A 21,180-nucleotide genomic window follows, 5' to 3' on the forward strand; every position below is an offset into this window, starting at 1 on the left:
GTATATTTCGACAGGAAATGGCTCTTCTGCCGGTGCTTCTTTTCTCCCTCTCCCTCTCTCCCTCTCTTTCTCTTGGTCTGTTTTCCATTGGGTTGGCGGGCCGTTGGCGCGGAGCACCGCGTCTGAAAGGGCGTAAAACGCTTCGTCGCGGGCAAAAGCAGCGTTTGATGACCCGCGTGGAACGCAAGAGACGCGGATAATATATTTCGAGCAGGCGACGAACGGCCCGATAGGCTTCTTTGAAATTTGCCCGGGCGTCGTCATTATACATACAACCACTACAGCGAGATGTGCCGTGCCACCCTCTCCCCCCTCCTCCCCCCCCCCTCCCCTCGGCCGCGCTCGATCGGCCTTTCCCGTTCGACGGATATTCCCTTTTGATTCATGAATACGGCCACGTGAATACGACCCTCCACGTGTGCCGAGGATCTCCCCTCTGCGCGCTGCGTCCGATTTTTCAATTTTTTACACGAGTACCCTCTCTATCGCCCCCTCCCCCCCAACCGGGTCCCGATCGAGGATCCTTTCTCTCCTCTAGGAAACGTCGCGGATCGCTTTGTCCCCGCCCATTCGCATTTCCGCCCACTCCACCTCCACCCTTTCAATCATTTTCACACGCGTCAGTACGACGTCTCGCGATATCCCTAGGCGGGAACGCGCCTTCTTTAACGACCCTACTCCTCGACTTGCACGCGTCTGGAAATGGTCTAACGAGTGGCCAAACGCCTTTCGCCGCATCGTCTCTTTTGTCGCTCGAGAAAAAAAGGAAAAAGAAGAAAAAGTCTTCACTTTTCCTCGCTGTGAACGCATATATATATATATATATATATAACAGTAACAGCCATTGCGAACGTTGTGTTCCTCGTAAGAAATTTTTAAGGGAGAAACTTTTATTTTTAACGACCCGCTATAAGAAATTTTCAAGTGCAATCCGTCGCAATCCAACATGCGACGCGCCACTAATTCGTGGCCTCGCTTTTGTGTCGGTCACCGCGAAGCGCGGCAGAGTGGCGTTACTTTTTCACTGTCAAAAGGGCGTCGCTACTACTACTACTCGTCGCCGGGTGATCCTCGCTCGTCTTCCCTCCTCCTTATCCTCCCTTTTCCACGTTTCCTTGGCCAACACTCTCACTCTCTCTCTCTCTCTCTCTCTTTCACTCCGCGTTTTCTTCCCCCTTTCTGTTCTTTTCTTTCTTCTCCTCCTTTCTCCTTCCCCCCTCCCCCCTCCTTCTCCTTCTATCTTTCTCCCTTTCATTTTTCTCCCTTCCTTTTTCCCTTTTTTTTTTTCTTTCTTTTTTTTTTTTTTTTTTTTTTTTTCTCAAATAAGACCCCCGACTTGCTCGCGTCTTGTCTCGACACCCCGAGACGAAGAAAGGAGACTCTCACCGGTTATTCAGAATCGTGAAAAACGTCCCGAGAGTGTGAATTTCACGCTGCTCGGAGCGTCTGGAAGGCGGTATTCCGGACACAATTTGCATCCGGAGTTTTCTTTCGAGAAGCTCGACCTACGCCGTGGCCAGGATCCCGTGAAAAATCCGCCGACTCTCTCTTCGTCATCGTGAATTTTTCCCTCCTCTCCCTCCTCCTTCCCCTATTTACGCGAGACACGCGAACTTTTTGTCTGCATACGCGAACGCGATAAAACACGCGCATTCTCCCTCGCGGATAAAATTAACGCAACGCGCGTTTCGAGTTCATACGAAACGCATGGATGCAAGGAGGGATGTATCGGGATCTCGGTGTCTTTTGGACTTTTATCCGGGTTCATTAGCGGCCTCGGTCGAAATTTGCCGGGAATACACGGTCGGCCGGCTCGTTAATGGAATCGCGGGCTCGTTCACGGTTCGGAATCTGAAGATGCCGGTAAATGGGCAACTCGACGGGTCGGCGAGGAATCTCGAAGAAGCTCGGAAAGGCATCCGGCTAATGATTTTTCGATTTTAACGAGCCGGTCGTTAACGCGGAGGAGAGGTTTCCTTGCCTCCTCGGCGTGGCAACGAAAAGGTTTCGGTAACGAGGCAAGTTCCGCTCGACGAGCTTGTGTACAACTTTGCTTCTTTCCTTCCGCGAGTGGGACAGAGGAGGATCGAAGATGAGAGTGATCGCGCGCCGCGAATAATAATCGAAAGGCGGCGTAACGCTTCTTCCCAAAGAAGAGCGACCTCTCTCTCTCTCTCTCTCTCTCTCTCAATCGGTAGAAAATAACTCGGTTCGCTTTGAAGTTGGGAAGGGCGGAAGTGGATCAACCGAGCGGAGGCGGAAAGCGCGTCTCTCTCGATGCTCTGCTGTCCGCTTTGGATCGTTCCGCTCCATCTTTGTCGCGTATGGAAATGCCTCTCTACTCTCTCTACGCTGCTCTACGCTGCCGGGAGCCGAAAAATCGGAGCCGCCGGCTTGTGTAAACGCTATAAAGTAGGGGCGAGCAGCTGCACCCGGCCAACGGGAGAGGCAACGGGGCGCGAGTCGGGCCGAGAGACGAGAGGCGTCCGCCTCGGGGAGAAAAGTAATCTCGAGAGTAGGTCGTAAAAGCGGTCGTGTTTACCCCTCCGGGAAGGTTCCAGGATCGGCCGCCACGAGCGGCCGCGCGCATTCTTTTTTTAGGATTCGAGGCCGACTGTCGCGGATAAGCCGAGGAGTCGAGCCGAGGACGAGTGCTCGCGTTGAAAAAAAAAAAAAAAAGAAAGAAACGGGAACCTTCTCTCTTCTCCCCGGCTCCCGGCGAGGAAAATTTAACAACGGTGTAGAGGGAATGGGAATGAATCGTTATTATCTCTCTCTTTTGGAGGAGGGTCGCGAGAGAGAGAGAGAGACGAAGTCGAAATTTCGACGAAAATTACGTCGTGCGCGCGGGGTCGAAATTGATCGCGGTGGAAATTACGGGTTCTTCTCCTCGGATCTCGCCGTCTCGCCTCTCGCCCTCTCCGGGATTTTAAGGGTTAATATCGGGCCAGAGCGAGATAATAATAGGATCCGCAAAGGACACGGTTGGAAATTTGAAAGTGACGGAAGGATCCGGGAACAGGGGCCCCCTTTACCTGGGGCCCCCGCAATTAGACAGGGTGGCTGACGCTTATAAGACAAACAAAAGAAGAAAGACCGAACTGGTAAATTTATGGCTGGGCATTATGGGTGTGCCGGGCTATTCTTGTAAAGGTTCGAGCATACCGGCGACTAATCGATTTCCGTGAATCGGCGGAGAAATTGGCGGAGATTTTAACAATAAGAAGATTCCGGTCGAGCGATCGATCGATCTCATCATTGTGCCACCGATCGTTCTCGCGTTCGTTTCGAAACGTTTTTTCGTAAATCGGGATTTTTGAAAAAATTCCTCCCGTAAATAATTAACCATCGTTGATTTCTTCGTTTCAAATGATTCCTCGATCGAATTTAACGTCAATGAAGAAGAAGAATTATATTCGTAGTCGTAAACATCGCAACAGAGATATCACCTATTTCTCGATCTCTCAGAGAACGATATACTACGTTTAACAGATATTCATCACATAAATAACCAAACACAAATAAGATTCGTGCAATCGCCTTAACTCCACCTCTCGCCTCGTAGTATCGATCACCAACCGTGAACATGAACTCGAAACCTGCGTTATTTCGAGTTCACCAATGATCATTATACTCCCGTGAAGGTAATTAGCTACCTCTCGAAAACCCGTTAAGCGTGAACGGGGTGAATGCGTGGACGCATTTGGACGTGCCGTTGACCGTGTGTGCACGTGTGCACCTCTCGCGTATTCCGCCCGTGGAAACGCAACAATCGATTTTCACCCCTCCACAAGAGGGTGAAACGTGGAAAGAGAGAGAGAGAGAGAGAGCGTAGTCCGCATAGATACGAGCAGAAACGCGGTCGATGTTTGCGAAATCGGCGATGCGATCGGTCGACACACGATACCGAGTTTACGCTACGCCAAATCGAGAGCGTGAACGCGTTCGCCGCGTGATTTTTCCTTTTTTCCTTTTTTTTTTCTTTTTTTTTTTTTTTTTGAATCCATCTTTTTCCACAGCACACGGAAGCGGTAACGGTTCTCTTGACTGAAAAAAATATGCTCGAACAGATGATTCTTGTTACGATTCTTTTTTCGCTTATCCCTTCTTTTCCACTGGATATATGTATATATATATATATTTTATTTTTTCCATTGCCTGACCGTATTCCCTCTGGCTGTCCATGTCCGCCTTTTGCTCCGCTCGCGCCGCCGCGCCAACCCTCCCTCCGGTACAATGTGGTTCGTTTAATTTGCACGGCCGACTATTTGCAGCTCGTTCCCAACGTTTGTTCGCGGACGTTGCTCGAAAGCGAGTTTTTTTCGTGTACGATTTGCTCTCGAACGATTAAAAACCGGCCAGACTCTCTCTCTCTTTTTATTTACCACGGAAAAATGTAACTCGGAACGAATCCATATTTCTTCTCTTTTTTTTTTTCTTTTTTTTTTTTCACTTGTTCCAAACTCGAAAATAAAATAAAAAAGATAAACGTCGTAGATAAATCGAGCGACATGCGTCGCGATAATAAGATCAGGAGGATTCGCTTAATTAGCTATAAGAGTTTAAACAGTTTAAATCTCGTTGCCCTCGAGGAGAGGGCATTGTTAACGAGGTAATGTCAACTAATAAGCCCCCGTTCACTACGAGCGGCAGACGTCTTTCGTCCGTTGCGCGGTCGACAAACGATCGGATACGGAACGGAAGAACACCTGTCGCGTATTTCATTCGGAATATCATTCGGAATATTATCTTCCTCCCTGGTTCTTGTTGCTCGTCGTCGGATACCGGCAATCGGCAAATTGTGCGGAATTACTCCAGGGACGCGGAGTTCTTTCTATCCGTTTGTATCCTGGCTGGTGGAAACACGTCGAAACAGTCGGGGAGAGGTGGGCGAGGAGTGAAGAGGAATCGCGACGAAACGAAACGAAACGACGACAAGAAAAAAAGGGAAAAAAAGGGAGAGAAAAGAAAAGAAAAGGAAAAAAATCGTATTAAACGGTGTGGCGGAGAGAAACGGGGCGGTGGCGTGCCAGGGGAAAGGAGAGGCTTTCCGCTCGTGGAAATCAAAGGACATCGATACAATAACGTTGCCCCGTGCTAATTATCAATCAGCTTAATGAGGCCTCCGTATTCACATCGTCTCGCTCTTGTTGCCATCCTTGCTTCGAAGCGCTCCCTCGTCGCTGTTTATCGTTCGATTGTTACGCCTCTCCACTCCGATAATTAGTGGATTTTCTTTCTTTTTTTTTTAATAATACACGTACACGGCCGTGTTGCAATTCGATCGCGCCCTTTGCGATTTCGTACCCGCGAGGTGTCGAATCGTGAAAGTTTCGAGATAGAAATCGATAATACCGTTCCCCGTTTAATTGAATCTGTCAATGTTTCCCAATGTTGTAGTCAAAAAGCGTGGTTGAATTGTCGGGACGGGACGAATTACGGAATTATGGAAAATGATTCGTGAAGCTCATCTGCATGCCCTTCTCGGATCAAATTCCACGCTCTCGATTTTCCGAATTAATTTGAATAGATTGAATTATGATTACGATTTAATCAAAGATTAGATGGTTGCAAGGAACGTATCTTTTTTCGCGTAGTATCCACCATTTCATCTTGTGCTCTTTATAAAGAACTGTTTATAATATACTCATATACAGATAATTATAAATTTTAAATAAAAACAAAATTGGTATATATCTCACGAATATATTAATAATCTAATATCTAATTTTCTCAAAATTTAAAAATAAATTTAAAAACTATATATCATATCGCGTGGCTAAAACCTCTTATCTTCCTAAAATCTATCTATAAATCTATAATTACACATCTATATCGTACATCTTTATTCATATTATTTCGATTTGAATTATACCTATACTCTCTGTGTGTTTTCGCAGTAACGTCACAGGTATTCGGCCAGGACGGCGACCTTTACTTCTCAGTGAGCCCCGGCGAGCACTCGGTCGCCGAGGGATCCCCCGTGCGTCTGAGATGCGAGGCGCAGCCGAGTTCGCGGGTCAAGTACACGTGGAAGATCGACGGCCAGCCTCTGGCGCCGAGCCCGCGAAGGCACCAGGACGGTGGCGATCTTCGCATAACCAGGGTCAATCGTATCCTCGACAGTGGAAACTTCGTCTGCGTGGCCACTCACGAGGAAACTGGATACTCAATCGAGAGTTCGCCTGCCAAGATCGACATCCAATGTAAGTCCCAACTTTTCCCTATTTCTCTCTCGCTCGCTCGCTCGAGAGAAAGAAAGAAAGAGAGAGACAAAAATTAAATCGAGATCGTCCCTCCGTTTCGAAGAAACGCGTTTAACTTTAACGAGTTCTCCCGCGAAACAGAGAGAGAGAATGGAGCGGAAAATACACACGCGTGTGTTACTATGATTAATTCGGCATTAAGTCTGCTCCGTTCGAGGCGTGAAATCGCGATCGATTGAAAAAAAAGAAGAAGAGAAAACGAGAGAGAGAGAGAGGGAGGGAGGGAGGGAGAAAGAAAAAGGAAATACGGGTTGGCGATGTGCCGCCGCGTTTCCAACAGCGCGATAATGGAACGCGTTTCTTGGTCGCAAACACGGGAATTTTTTTTAACGAGGGCTGCCACGCCGGCATTTAATTAATAACGTGGTGATGGTGGGCGGGACCATCGAGAGATTAATCGCGTAAGTCCTCGAGAGTGTCGCGCCGTCCCGTACTCGCGTGTCGCGTACTCACCATCGAAACCGGCAAACCGATATAATCCCGCGTTCACGGTCGCGTTGCTTAATCGACAAAGTGCGAGCGACGGTGGTGGGCGCAACAGGGATGAAGCGCGGGCGAGGAGCAAGACGAGGAGGAAAGGACGGGGTACGAAAGGACAGTTGGCGAGACCAGCGCCCGGGGGATTCAAAGCGGCGGATTTCACCGTGGCTATGTTATTCTCACGGCACTTTTTAATCGCCCTTTCTCCGCAAAAGCGCAGATCAAACGCCTCCTGTGCAGAAATTACACGAGCCGAACCAAAAGAGAGACAAACGAAACGGACGGAGCGAGCCTTGAGCGCGAGCGCGATGGGGGCAGAGAGAGAGAGAGAGAGGGAGAGAGATAGAGAGACAGAGAGAGAGAAGGAGGGAAAGAAAGGAGAGCGCGAAAGAAGGAAGGGAGGAAGCAAGCCGGGATAGGAATCGATTCGCGATAGCCTCGGTGTATAGGCAAACTCCGACTTCCGTTTACTCTCTCTGTATTCCATCTCTTTCCAATTATTCGCCAGCGCGACATTAATTAAGCAAGATAATTTGCTCTCGAATCGTGCTGCCCAATATGGCGTCGATCGATGCCGACGGTAGCCGCGCTACCCGTGCTCGCGTTTTTAACGATTCGAAAACGCTCGAGGGTTCGCGGATTACGAGAGCGCGGGTAGGTAAAATAAAAATTCGACGACGAAGCGAAGCGTCGTGGTCGGTGATGGTGACGTCGTCGTCGACGACGACGATATCGACGACGCCGATGTCTAGCGTTGCGAGACGGGGAGCGACGAGTTGGTTGAGGGGGCGGATGGGGAACGAGGGGAAAAAACGAAGGAGAGGAGAGAATACGTGTAATGTTACTACCGAGGTGCGAGTTGGTACCATTTTTTTTTTTTCCTTTTTTATTTTATTTCTATCTGAAAACGTACAAAATAAGTGTTCTCCGCGCCGTAGGGCGGAGGGCGAACGAGTGTTAAAGCGACGAAAATAAAATAAAAGTAAGAGAGAAAGAAAAGAGAGAGAGAGAGAGAGAGAAAAAAGTACCAGCGCTGCTGGTAACTGAGGAGGCGCGAACCGCGCCGGTGTGATATTGAATGAATAATGAAGAAATTTGCAAAAAAAAAAAAATAAAAAAAAGGAAAAAGTACATATTATTAAATCGGGAAAGCGTGGAAAGGATGGGGAAAGAAGAGAGAAAATAGTGGTGAAATGGTGGCGGGGGTTGAACGGGGGGCAGGTGCGGGAAACGACGGCAGGGCGTCGTTAGCGGCCCGGCACCTCGTTATCATGTATCGTTTCGTAATTATTATTACACGCTGCTGCCAACCTGGTGAAGTGCACCGGGCACGAGTACATTTAGCGCGTGCTTAATACACCCGTCGCCTGCCTCGATTCCTTTTGATAATTGCGATAAATATAATAATGATAATGACGATGGAACGTTTTCTTCGACGTACCACCGTTTTTCGCCTCCTCCTCCTCCGTCGACGGGATGAATTTCGTCTAGGCATCCCCGCATTTGTAATCCCCGTATCCAATACAGGAACGTACAGTGTGCGTAGTACCCTTTTCACTCGCGGATTCGCTCGAATCCGTCCCTCTGTGAAAGCGAATTCCGCGATGGATGAAAAAAAAACGCTTAATGGGGACCATTAGAAATTCACCGATGGGAATCACGTCTCTAAACTCGTTTTAATTCTCGTTTCGTTTATCAACAACACGCGTATTGCCTCAATATCGTCAATATCGATTTTGACGAGCGCGTTACAACTGATAACCGATGATGGACACGTGCCATCGGTTACGCACGAATGGAATTTCTATTGAATGTGCGCGATCCGAGAAATTCGATTCCAGATTCGCGATTATCCAATGCACGCACATTCGATGTCTAATTAAATCTCCGTCCGATGCGAACGATCCGTGCGATATTATCCCGTGTGGGTGGGGGATTGGGTCGATGATCCGGTTCTTTTCGCGAAGGTCAAGAAGGAGGAGTGGCAACGTGGACGATCGTTCGATTCCCTTTACCTCGCTGTGTCCTCGGTTGTTTGCCACTTGTACATCAAAGGATTTAAAAAGTTGAGCGTAAAAATATGAATATATCCTCGTCTAATGAGGAGCGTGATGCTACCGGTATGCTCGAACCGGTTCCGGCAGTTGAAACGGGTTGAAACGTTTCCCTGGTTAATGAAATTTACACGAAAACGAGAATACGAGATTATTATTCGATTTTGGAACGAACGTAGAGTGTATCGTACCCGTTTTGGCGAAATTTCGCGATACGGTTTCAATTTCCAGAATTTCACACACAGTAACACATTTGGTCCGGGCCCCGTCTTCCACGATTTTCGAAAGCAAGCGTTACGGGCTCATTTCCGTGTTTAATCCTTTAAACACGCTTTAACGCTTGAAATCTCTCCTCCTACAGCTCGGATCCTGTACACGTATATATCGCTCATGTACGTACAAATTGCATCCTGCATCAATTTTCATTCCATTAAATACAACCGCCCGTCCCATTTTGTTTTTCCCGCGGAGCGGAAATGCGTTTCCCGCGTTTCCGTGAAATTTTCGAGCGGACGAACTGTCACACCTTCGTCGTTTTCGATTTTGCGCGTTTCGCAGTCGCAATCCCTATTAACGGATCGTTACAATTAGTCGACGTGGAAATAAACGTTTGAACGTTTCAATCTTGAAACGATAGGAGGGACGTAATTAAACGCGGGAGAGAATTTCGAAATAATTTCGCGTTATCGAAAAACGAGAGACGCAACACTCTCCCTCTCTCTCTCTCTCTCTCTCTCCAACTCTGGTTTTTCCACCCCTCGAAAGGTCGAGCGTCTGACGAGTGATCTCTCGAACACGCTCGGCGATGACGAGCTGGCCCGCCGTGAATATTCCGCGTACCTCGACGTGAAAACCATCCCTTTCCCTCTTTTAATTTCCAACCCCTCGGCTCGCGGCCACAGACCAGGCTACGAGGGACGGACGCACGGGGGGTAATAACACGCCGAGGAGGATCCTTTGTCCAAATAAAAAAATAACATCTCGCTTCGCGACGAGGAAGAGCCTGCTGCGATACGCGACAATGGATAGGAAGTTGTTCAGCCTCGAGCTACCCGGGATGCGAGGGGTGTGAGAAGAGAAACAGACAGAGAGAGAGAGAAAGAGAGGGACAAGCTCGGAGGAAGGGGGGGCTGAATTCACCTCGACTTTACGCGAGATCCTATCTGATTTATACGTACGTAGAATCGAGAGCGCTAACGCCACGCCTTCCAAACGATATTAAACACTCCTAGGAGACCGAAACGAGTTATTCCATAGCTCCTCTCTCTCGCCTTCTTCCCATTCTCTACGATCGCGGGGATCGAATTCGAGGGAATCGTAACGAATTCGAGGGAAGATGAAAAGTTAGGGGAAAGAGAGGAGAAAGAAAGAACGTAATCTCCATCTCCTCTTCCCCTTCCCTCCTCGCCAGCGAGCGTCCGATGATACGCGAGATTTAAGGGCATCACCGCGAGTGAAAGTGTTAACGCGATTCCAGAGACGAGTGGATAATGGGATCGAAAAGTGTCTTCAGCCACCGTGAAAAATCCTGTCCCCCCTAATAGGGTTGCGGCCCGCGATTCACGATCGCGGGGATCCGAGCTCACCTCCCTCCCCCCTCGTTTACCTTCCCCGCGGTCTCGACCGGCAATTAGACCTCACGCATTGTGCGTCCTCGACAATAAGCCATCGTTCCTCCCTCCGGAATCTCATTTCCTCCGGACCCCGCCACTTTTCGATGAGCTCAACGAGCGCTTTTCCCTCGGCTCCGAAACTCCATCATCCTCCCTCGTCGCTCCTTATCCTTGGAGAACAATCGCCAATGCGAAGACCGTTACTGCTCCTCTCGCGTTCTCGCGTGTTTAATCGGCCTCCTTTCGAGATCCAACCCTTCCCAAGAATCCTCGAACTGTTTATATCGCGTCTCTTTGCGTCGATCCCACGATATCGTATTTGCATACGTTCTAGGCGAGGAAATGATGGAAGAATGCGTAGCCATCTAATTCACTCACTCGTCACTTGCACGAATTAATCACCGTGGCTAATTTATACGCGATGGAACATTTAATTGTCAGTCAAGATTCGAATAGAAGAAGAAGAAGAAGAAGAAGAAGAAGGTATACGTACAAGGAACGATCGAATCCCACACGCTGGCCCGGCTACCCGTATAACGCGAAGGCCAAATGGCAATTAGGCTTCCTGCATTGTGCGGATCGCAACAATACCCATTTTTCAGCGAGTACTCATCGATGGGGAAGAAGCCCCCTGGTATATAATACCACGATGAATTTACCGGTTAACGCATGGATGGGGAGTGGTTTGATCCAGATTCATCGGCACATTAATCGACACCTGGACGATAAATCATACGCGCGGGTTATTTAACGGCCGATGAATCGAAATTTCGGGGGGGGAAAGGGGTGAGTCGATTCTGATTTAAACAACGGGAACTGGATGAACGATTGTTTCGACGAAAGGATTGAACGGAAAATTTCAACAAAATTCTCGACAACTTTGTCATTTCGCTTGAGAGAGATCCACGTACGGATCTATGTATCATTTTTGTAATCACGGGGTATATGCATATACCAAGCTCGCGCTCTCTTTTTCACGCTCTAACGACTTTTACCCCCGTTCACGGGCAAATATTTGCCTCGGCCGCCTTGATTCGCAATGTTTTTTCCTCGCAGCGTGAAAAAACGAAGAAGGAAATGAGAGAGAGAGAGGAGAAGGAAGAGGTGAAAAAAACGAAGAGAAAAACAAAACATCGCGTCGAGCGCGTAGCTTCGAATTATATCTCCTTTAAAGGGAGAGGAAATCCGCGAGATCTCGAGGCAAGCCTGCTACCATAGGGATTCTCTCGTTCTTTCCTTGTTCCCCGCCGCTCTCCTCCTCGCTCTTGCTCCCGGTCGGTCGCGCGCAGGTGGAGAACTCAATTCAGGGAGGGTTTGCTTGCATTTTCATTGTCTCGCCTCCGTGCGGGCTGCATAGCCGTCATCGTGTAGTCGTCGTCGTCGTAGTCGTCGTCGTCGTAGTCGTCGTCGTCGTCGTCAGCGAGCGAGACAAGGAAGGAAAAGGGATGGAGGAAGAGCACGTGAGGTTGAAGAGGAGGAGGAGGAGGAGAGGCCAGGGAAGAAAGGAGAAGGGGTAAGCTAATCGTTGAGGCTGCAGCCCGGGGCGGCTGCATTTTTAAAAAACACCAGCACACCGATGCTCCTCGTGGACGAGTATGTGCCGGAGAAACACGCACCCTCTATCTCTCTCTCTGCCTGTCCTACCCTTCGTCCTTTCTTTATTTCCAGCTTGGTTTATCCCGCTGCTTGTGTTGGCGCATTGTGCCGAATGAATTGCAGTAGTGCGGAGCGCGTTGTGCAATGCTTCGCGCCCAGTTCTCGGGCTACTCTCGAATGACCCTAAAAAAGAAAAAGAAAAGAAAAGGAAGGAAGAAAGAGAAAAATGAGCGTTACCTAGGTAAATATCGCTTTCACATTTCCGTGTTTCCGTGCGCGACTCTCTCTCTCTCTCTCTCTCTCTCTCTCTCTCTCTCTCTCTCTCTCTCTAAAAATGTTTTTCGATTCGAGGGTAAAGTAGCGTTACAAACCCTTCTCTGCTTCGGTAATCGCCCGTGACTTTTGTAAAAATTCGTTCCTTTCATTGAGTGTCGTGGATAGATAACTGGTTTCGTACACACGAGTGGAATAAATATAGTTGAAAAAAAAAAAAAAATGGCGCGGTTCAACTTTACTCGATGATTTTTCTTTCTTCTTCTTTATTTATTTTTTTTTTTTTTCTCGTTTTCACGGCAAGTAAAAACTCGAAACACCCACTCGAAACACGAGAATTTCGTCGAGCGATTACCCCCGTCTCTTACCACGTTCCCGGTCGATTTGTTTCGCGCGACTTTTGTCTCGCACGCCCAGGCTCAACCCCTGTCTGTCAAATTACCGTCATCGAGGCGAACAATCGGGGCCAAGTATACACACGGTAAGGCATTTTAACCGGGGAGCACGAGTAATCATTCCTCGCGCCAAATGAACGCGACTAATAGCGGGGTGAAGAGAGCGCGTAGAAGTTAAAAAAAAAAAAAAAAAAAAAAAAGAAAAAGAAAAGGAAAAATGCAAGCACGGTTCCAAAAGAGAGCGAGAGATCTCTGTCAACGAGAGAGGATGGTTTCGTGGTACCCCCGTGGTATAGGTGAGATCATGAGAGAAGAAGAAAAAAAGAGAAAGAAGGAAAAGAAGTAGATGGTGGATGAGCGAAAGAAAAGGGGATATATATACACGTACACACACACAAAAAAAAAAGAAGGAGGAGGAAAAAATACGAGGTAAAAAGAAAAGAACCACCCTATCGCGAGAATCTGGGCGATGAATACGCGAAAGATCCTGGTGGACGCTTTTCATTAATTACGCTCCTTACTAATTAACCTTGCGCGTTTTTCCCTAATTAGTTGTGACGGTTCGCGAATAGAGAAAAGGAAAGCTGGCGCACGTAAGTTGCCCGTGCTCGTTTCAAGCGTTTCGACGGGATGATTCGCGACGTCGGCGGAAAGAAAGAGACACCTGTTCAACCGACGAATGTACGAAAATGACGTCGTCTGAAAAAAAAAAAAAAAATAAAAGGGGGAAAAATGGAGCGGCGCCGCTCGTTTCCAGCGCGTCGGAAGAACGGCTCGATTTCTCCATACACCCACGCGAGAGAGAGAGAGAGAGAGAGAGAGTGGGTAGAGAATTAACGGCCGCTACTCGGGAAAACCACCTGCAAAATCGACGTGCGACCGTTTTATTTCCTTGCTCGAGGCTCCGGCCGTTCAATGTAAACGGTGCGGGAAATCGCGAATACCGGGGAAACCGAATTTTTCACGGGGAAAAATGGACAGCCACGATGAAAAAGGGGGAAAAATACCGGAGCCTCCGGAATTGGTTATTTCATGGGACACGACGAATATATTTTTCATATTACGCTGACGTCGGCCAAAACCACGCCGGCTTCCATCCCCTCCGGACACTTTTTTTATAATGAAAAAAAGGGAAAAACAAAAAAAAGGAGAAAATTATTTCTCTCCTTTCCTTCTTCTCCGAATGGATTCTCTGTCTATTTTCCGATTGAAATACCGGAGACACGGTTGGGAAAAAAAATTGGGAAATTCGAATTACTTCGATCTTGTCTCGCCTCGAAACGAAATTCTGGAGAAAGAATCTTTCTCTTTCCAGATCGAGAGATCGAAAGAGATGTTTTGAAGTCCATTACGTTTTACGCCGGTAAGCCGAATGCAATCAATGGATGCGAACTCTGATGGATGCATCTCTCGATCCTTGGGAATTACGGAGGCGCGGAAGCGGAGACGTCTCCTCTCTCTCTCTCTCTCTCTTTCTCTCTCTCTCTCCCTCTCTCTCCCCCAGCGGCCCCGGTCGTATATCGATACTCGACTGCGCGAAAGGGAACGATCCATTTGCGTTCAGATCGCTTGAAAATGCACTCGTGCTCCTTATCTCCCGGCGTGTTTAATGCGTCGCCGATGTTCCGCTTTATTTTTCCTTTCCTTCTCCCGCGAGAAAACTCTTGGCAGCGTGAGAGAAATCGCATAGCCGCGCAATCTTTTTCTATCTTTCTTTTTTTTCTTTTTCCATTTCGTCGTTACCTCTCCCTTACCTCTGTTATCTCTGTTTCTCTTCCTCGCTCTCCCTTGCCATTTTTTCCTTTGCCTCTCGCCGCCCCTTTTCGACCTCTCCCCCTCCTCGACGAACCTCCTTTGCGATATTTAATATTTTTCCCACCCTCGCATAGTTATTCGCAAAAGTGTTCGAGCCGGCGTTTATAATTATTTTCCTTAAATTGGCGAAAAAGGGGGAGGGAAAAAAAGAGAAAAAAGGAAAACGAAAACAAACAATGGTTGGAACAATGGGAAACGAAGGAAAGGGAAGAGGAGCGGGCGCGAATTTACAATACATTCGAATTCTGTTACGCGCATGGGTCTAACAAGGAGAGAGAGAGAGAGAGAGAGAGAGAGAGAGAGAGCTCCGCGCGCGAGGAGCATCGATCGTTGCCACGCGAGCATTGTTTGGCTCAATTTCACGCGAGAAAGCGGTGCGCGCTCGACCCTCGAACTCGAGCACACACAGGGCTGGGGACGGAAGTGATCTCGCCGTTTCTGATTTTCAGTCGCGACAATGGTCGCTTTTGTTCGACGATCTGGCATCGCGTTCATGCCCGGGATCCGTTTCGAAAAAAAGGGGGGTGTCGTGTCGAACCGCGTCGCTTCGCCTCAACGCCCTACGCGAAGGCGCCATCGATCTTCGATCCTTACTTGCACTCCACACGCGGAATCGAGATTCCGATTCGCAGACTCGCCTCCATTACTCCCCCTTCCCTTTGTACTCACTTTCCCGTTTCCCTTCCGGATGCGTCGATACTTTTACGTTTTCTTTCCGAACATCTCCACATTCTTTCTGATAGTTTTATGTTTTAGAGCGATAGTTTAGACTTCATTTTCCCCACTCTCGTATAACGAGAAATGAAATAATCGAATCCTATGAGTAGCATATCTATCCACACAGGGAAAGAGAGAGTTTGTTCAAATTAGCGGAAGGAACCAGAAGGTGTAAGTATCTTCCTCCCGTTAGGTCGTTAGGTTGAAATTCCGCCGAATGTTTACTCTAATCTTCGTGATCGATCTTGCCGTCTGCAATCAACGGCGACTCCCTTTACTTTCCACGCTCCTTCGTTTGCGAAAACGAACTCGACTCCGTTGGAAACTTCGAGTTACCTCTTGTTGTAAATTAAAAAAAAGAAAAAAAGAAAAAAAGAGAAAGAAAGAGAAAATCGCGATAACTCGCCCATCCGCCCTCGATTTCTTTTCCCACCCCTCCTCGCGCGCATTATCGTTGATCTACGACACCGCTTTTGTCAAAGGCCAAGAGCGCGAGCACACGTGGCGCTCTCCGAGCAAGAAAATAAAACTGATTTATCTCAGCGCGATGCCCCTCTCCTCTCCCGTCGCTGGTGGGTGTATATCGTCGTGTATCGTACGCAGTACGTGTATCTGGTCGCAGATACGCGACACTATTTTCAGTAATTTTATCTCAGCCGCCAACGCGACTCCCATCCGGAGGAGCGAACCGATGCGCGGGTTCGAATCGATGCTCCTCGCGCCGTCTGGAATTTCTCTGTCATGCGCGCGTGTCGCTCTCCTTTTCTCGCCTCTTCCTTTCAAATCCCGCGAGAGATTCTTGTTGTAATTGCAATATACGCACGCCGCGGCGGGGATTCCATTCGAGAACACCCGTTAAAGCTTGTCCGACCTCCTCGGAATCGGTCAAAAGGCAGACTGCTCGAAAAGTAATATCCGCTTTCCCCCCCCTCCCCTCCTCTCCACTTTTCCTCCCTCTTTTTTGTATTTCGCGGCAACAGACGTTCCTGTTTCACGCCGAGCGGCTGATCGTTAGAGGAGACTCTTCTCTCCATTATCTCCCCGTGTTTATTTCTCCTTCTGTTTCAGAGAAACAGCTGAATGTAATTTTTCTTTCCTCGATTAAATTTCGAATTCGGACGAGGGCGGATGGGCGAGTTATCGCGATTTTCTCTTTCTTTCTCTTTTTTTCTTTTTTTCTTTTTTTTAATTTACAACAAGAGGTAACTCGAAGTTTCCAACGGAGTCGAGTTCGTTTTCGCAAACGAAGGAGCGTGGAAAGTCCGGATCAAATTTGGACCAAATTTTCTTTTCAACTCGAATTACGTATATTGGGAAATTTTGGAAAAAGGAAGAAACCTCGAACTCGACTGTTGAGTTTAATAAATGAGATAACGGATGATTTGTACGTGGTCGTTCGTGCGAGCAATCCAATGAAATTGGCATCTATTCGCGGCCCATTAAAAATCGAGCTCCAATATTGAAAGATCGGATGGAAGATCGAGTCACGGACAAAGAGGGGACGAAACGACACGCGTTGGCCGTTTTTTCGGTTGCGCTTCGCCGGCCGACGAGTCGAAACTGTCGATGAACCGTGCACCTGGCCGCAATTTGTTTTATCGATTTACACGAGTTGAAATGTGCCGGCAACATTTGCTCGACAAACAGCTAGATGTTCCATCTCGAATACCCTTCGGAAACGGTGAGCGCGATCCGCAAACCGTGCCTGTTTGCCTTACAATTATCACCTGCACCGTGAAAATATATATATATAAAATCGAGTCGGTTGCAAATAGATTTTTAATTAAAACCGGCTCTAATTTGTAGATATCTGGAGAGATCGTATTCGATGGTTACCTTGTGCTACTTGTGCATACTCGATTTTCGATTCGATCTTTCGAGAGGGAATTCGATAAGATGGCGGAGAGAGAGGAGAGAAAGAGTTGGGAACGTTTATTAAATTATATCAGAAGAGCCGTTGAACGGTTAGAGAAAGTTTAAGCCGAAGATGTCGGTTACTAACTTTTTAACGACTTTATGAATAATGGTAACGAGCTATATTTTTCGCGTATAATCTTTTGATCGAGCTGATTTTCATTTTTGATTCGTCAACGTGAAATATTTAAATTTAATAGCAAATATAACATTTGATTGGTTTTAAAAATTTTTCATTTATTATTGCGATCGTACATGTCTGCTTTACGATAATTCGATTAATCTAATTTTTCGTAAATTTTTGGGTAAATTCATTGGCAGAGCGGAGTGTTACGACGAAATTCGATTTAGATTTCGGAGACAAAAATAATGAAATTCTCTTCATTCTATTCTAAAATTAAATTGCTTATAAAATAATAAATAATCGGTAAATAAGCCTGAATCGAATTATACCTCCAAATATATCGTGTCGATATATTCACAAATACATCAACATCTCGTATATAAAATTTCCATACATTTAATATTAAGGGAGAAGAGAGGAAGAAAGGGTAGATAATTCGTGGAAGTTTTTTCGAGTATATCGTTAATCAAGCTTAAGTATTATTCGGCTAGGTAACTCTTGACTCGCGGATGACGGCTGGCATCACCCTCTTCTCGGCCAGGTTTGACGGTTCGAAAATAATTACCATGTTCCTCGCTCTGGTTCCCTATCTCCCTGCTGGATACGCTCCCTCTGCAGCAAGCCTATCGTCTTCTATCTCTCTCACAGTTTTTGTATTCTTTCTGGGGTGGTTTCGAGGATTGCCACTCGGGGCACGTTCGCAATACACTCTGCATCCCCCTTGACGATCTTTCTCTCACTCGTTCTCATCGTTCGATTTCTTTCCTTACTTACAGATCCCCTGAAATTAGATAATTTTGGGAAAGGTGCCAGCCTCGCCCAAAGTCCGTGTTTTTATTTTACGAACTGGACTTCCGCGTGAAAACGATTTACATCCTATTGCTGTGTGTCGTTTCGACGTATTTATCGAAATTTTATTTTGTTTCTTCGATGATCGAATACAATTATTCAGATGAGACAGGATGGAATTTTGCGAAATCGTTTTACGAAAGTGTTGGGTTCAAAGGTTCGTTGAAAATAGGGGTAAAATAAATAATTTCGAGTTTGTAAATCTCTTTGTTTCGTTTAATGGTAAATTTTAAATTTTTTGATCATGACACCCAAGATTCGAATTTAATTTAATCTAATAGATAATTGTATCCGATCAGTATAATAAATACTTTTCGTATATACAGAACTACTGACTATTATCTTCCTATCGAATAAAATAAAACTAGCTAGACAAAAAAAATTGTCTAAAAACGCATTTGAAACGGGAAACGAAAGAAATTTTCAACAAGGCTCGCCGATGGCGAATGGGAGCGTCTCGTTCCAATATTTACATTTCATTTCTTCCAAGGTATCCCGAAGCAAGCGTGATTCCTGCTATGTGCCGCTATCTCCTAGCGCACAATATCTCGTGGAGAAGGTTTGTAGTGGATTCTTGTTCTTTCGAAAAGCAAACGAACCGGCTGCAGACTCGTCCATTTTTATTACCCCTGTAATCCCTGCGCGTTCGTCATCGGCCACGGCCGATATCTCTCCTATCTCGAACTGGGGTGCTCCTCAACCCCACCCCTTCCTTTCCATCCCGAAAGAATTTATCTCTCGCGTTTTACAACGCGTCATAAAAAAAAAAAAAAAAAAAGAAAAAGAAAAATGCAACAACGTTTCGACAAGCTCTTGTCACGTCTCCTCTTATCACCACACCTATAGACGCATTCCTCGAAACCCTCCTCTCGGGAAATATTTATAATCGTCGGGGCAATAATACGTGTATACAACAGGAAGGGAGGAGAGATACCTTTCAGATACCTTCCAGTAGTTAGGCGATCGATGTATAATGTATAAACAAGTTTTGAAATTCGAAGCGAGGGGGAAATAATTGCGAGGCGAAAAGTAACGAGGTGGTGGCAAGGTTCGTTAGTAAGTTCGTTCCTAAAAAAAAAGAAGGGAAAAAAAAGAAAAAAAAAATCAGCCTCCCCTCTCCCTCCGCCGTTTTTCCGTTAACAGAATCACCCCTCCCCTTTCTTCCCCTCCCCCCGTATGTCCCCTGTATCGGATCCGTCCGCTCGCCGCTCGCCGACATCGAAATTATATCGAGCGTTGAATCGATTTCTGCTCGTTAACCGCGCGCGACCTCGGGACCTTTTTCGTCCGCGAATTTCCGCCCGCTCAATTAAAATCGGTCCACGATCAAGGATGAATCGCGGACAATTAAACGTTTGAAACGTTTTTTTCCTTTCCTTCCACGGGGAAACGTTGAACGCCGTTTTCCTTGCCGCCGCGAAATTTCTCGCACCTGAATCGGAAGAACGAGGAACAGCACCGATCGTAATACCGCCTTTCCGATAATATCCCATGTTTCCTTCCGCGACGACACGGAAAAATGTCGATTCCACGCGTCCGCTGCACAAAGGCGGAGGATATCGTCCCCTCTTTTGCCCCGACAAAACGATCGCGATCGTCGAATCGTTTCAAAAGCGGGAGGAAGGGGGAGGGAAAGAGAATCGTCCAGCATTTTCAAAGGATGGTGGGTGCGGTAGTGATGCGATATTCTTCCGCGCCGCGTACGTGTTCGCATTAAAATTGATTCTCCCTGGGAGCGAGGCCACGTGTCCCCGGGAATAGCATTCGGTCTTCTTTGTTTTCCATCGATATTTGGTCGATATTTGGCCATGGATGGCGGAAAAAAAAAAGAAAAAGAAGAAGAAGGAAAGAAAAAGAAGAAAAAAATCGGGATGTGGTCAAAGGCGCGTAACGGAGGAGAGTTTCCCGAAAGGAAGAAGCGTAGTCGGCGACCCAGAGCTGCGGCAGACGAGGGCGGATAGGTACAGTTCTGGAGAGCTATAAAAGTTTATGGTGCGTTTGCATCGACCGACCCTCCCTTCCCTTTCCCTGCTTTACTACCATCCCCATAGCAACGACCGACCCCCGAACAGAGCCACCCTGCATCTCTCTCTCTCTCTCTCACACCCCTTCCCGCCTCGCTAGTATCTCTCTCCGCCTCTCTTCTTTCCGACCGATGCGCGTTCTCTCCTTCTTTCTCTTAATCCTTTTCCTCGTCTCGCCCTCGTCGAGCCTTGTTTTCTTCGTCTTGCGAAGGACAGGAGTGGGGTACGCCGGTCACCCTCTCTCGCTCTCCTTCCTCTTTCTATCCCCCTTAATACGGTTCTACGACGCGTGTACGGCTGATTCTATGCCGACCGAGAGCGTAAGAACGAAAAATCAGATGCTTATTCGCCTGCTAAAAATCCCTGTGATCCATGAAACTTCTTTTCGATCGTTCGATCCTTTTAGAAACGATCGGTTACGTAAGCTCTATAACGCTTCGATTTTCAATTTTACGATTTAATTTTACTTTGTCAAATTTTTCGCGTGGAATATTCTATATATATATATATATATATATTTATGGCCGATCTCTTATCGTATACGTTTTACCCTCCTCGATTAAGAATCATCCATCCGAGAAGTTTCGAGTTTTATCGTTTTTCTTTGCCCCCTTTGTTCTTTGCCCCTCGTTAACCGAAATTAATTAGAACATTTTTTTTCTTTTTTGCAAACTTTCGTACCGAACATTTTAACTTTGTTCGATAAGATAAAAGACACGTGGGATTTCGAGTGTATCAATATGTCGTAAAAAAGAAGAAAGAAAAGAAAAAGGAAAATTATAAAATATTAAGAACATCGTGGTTTAACCGAGAGGGGCATTGTCCCCTATAGAAGCAAGCTATACTCGTTTCGTGGAAATTAATAACGATGTCGTTAACCTTTGAGCATATAGAAATATAATTTGATCCTTTTGTTAGTCAACTCAAAAGGCGCCGCGACGATAAAATCGTTAATGTATGTGTGTAATGTATCATCAGATGCCGATATCTCTTTGCTTCGAAGATAACGTGCCTATATTCTGCGAAATAATTCCCTTCTTGTTCTTCCTTCCCGTGACTC

The 21,180-nt window shown here is 46.8% G+C and overlaps 1 protein-coding gene across 1 annotated transcript in view; it reads left to right on the forward strand.

Annotated features, from left to right (window-relative positions):
- LOC122718352 (tyrosine-protein kinase-like otk) overlaps positions 1-21,180 on the forward strand; it is a 42,995-nt gene that overhangs the window by 3,331 nt on the left and 18,484 nt on the right. The window contains exon 2 of the mRNA XM_043943308.1: positions 5,901-6,206. Within this exon, the coding sequence (XP_043799243.1) occupies positions 5,901-6,206 (306 nt within the window). The remainder of the gene's footprint in view (positions 1-5,900; positions 6,207-21,180) is intronic.

This window comes from Apis laboriosa, unplaced genomic scaffold (genome assembly GCF_014066325.1).
Source record: "Apis laboriosa isolate Shangri-la unplaced genomic scaffold, ASM1406632v1 scaffold62_cov152, whole genome shotgun sequence".
In the NCBI taxonomy this organism is placed as follows: Eukaryota; Metazoa; Arthropoda; class Insecta; order Hymenoptera; family Apidae; genus Apis; species Apis laboriosa.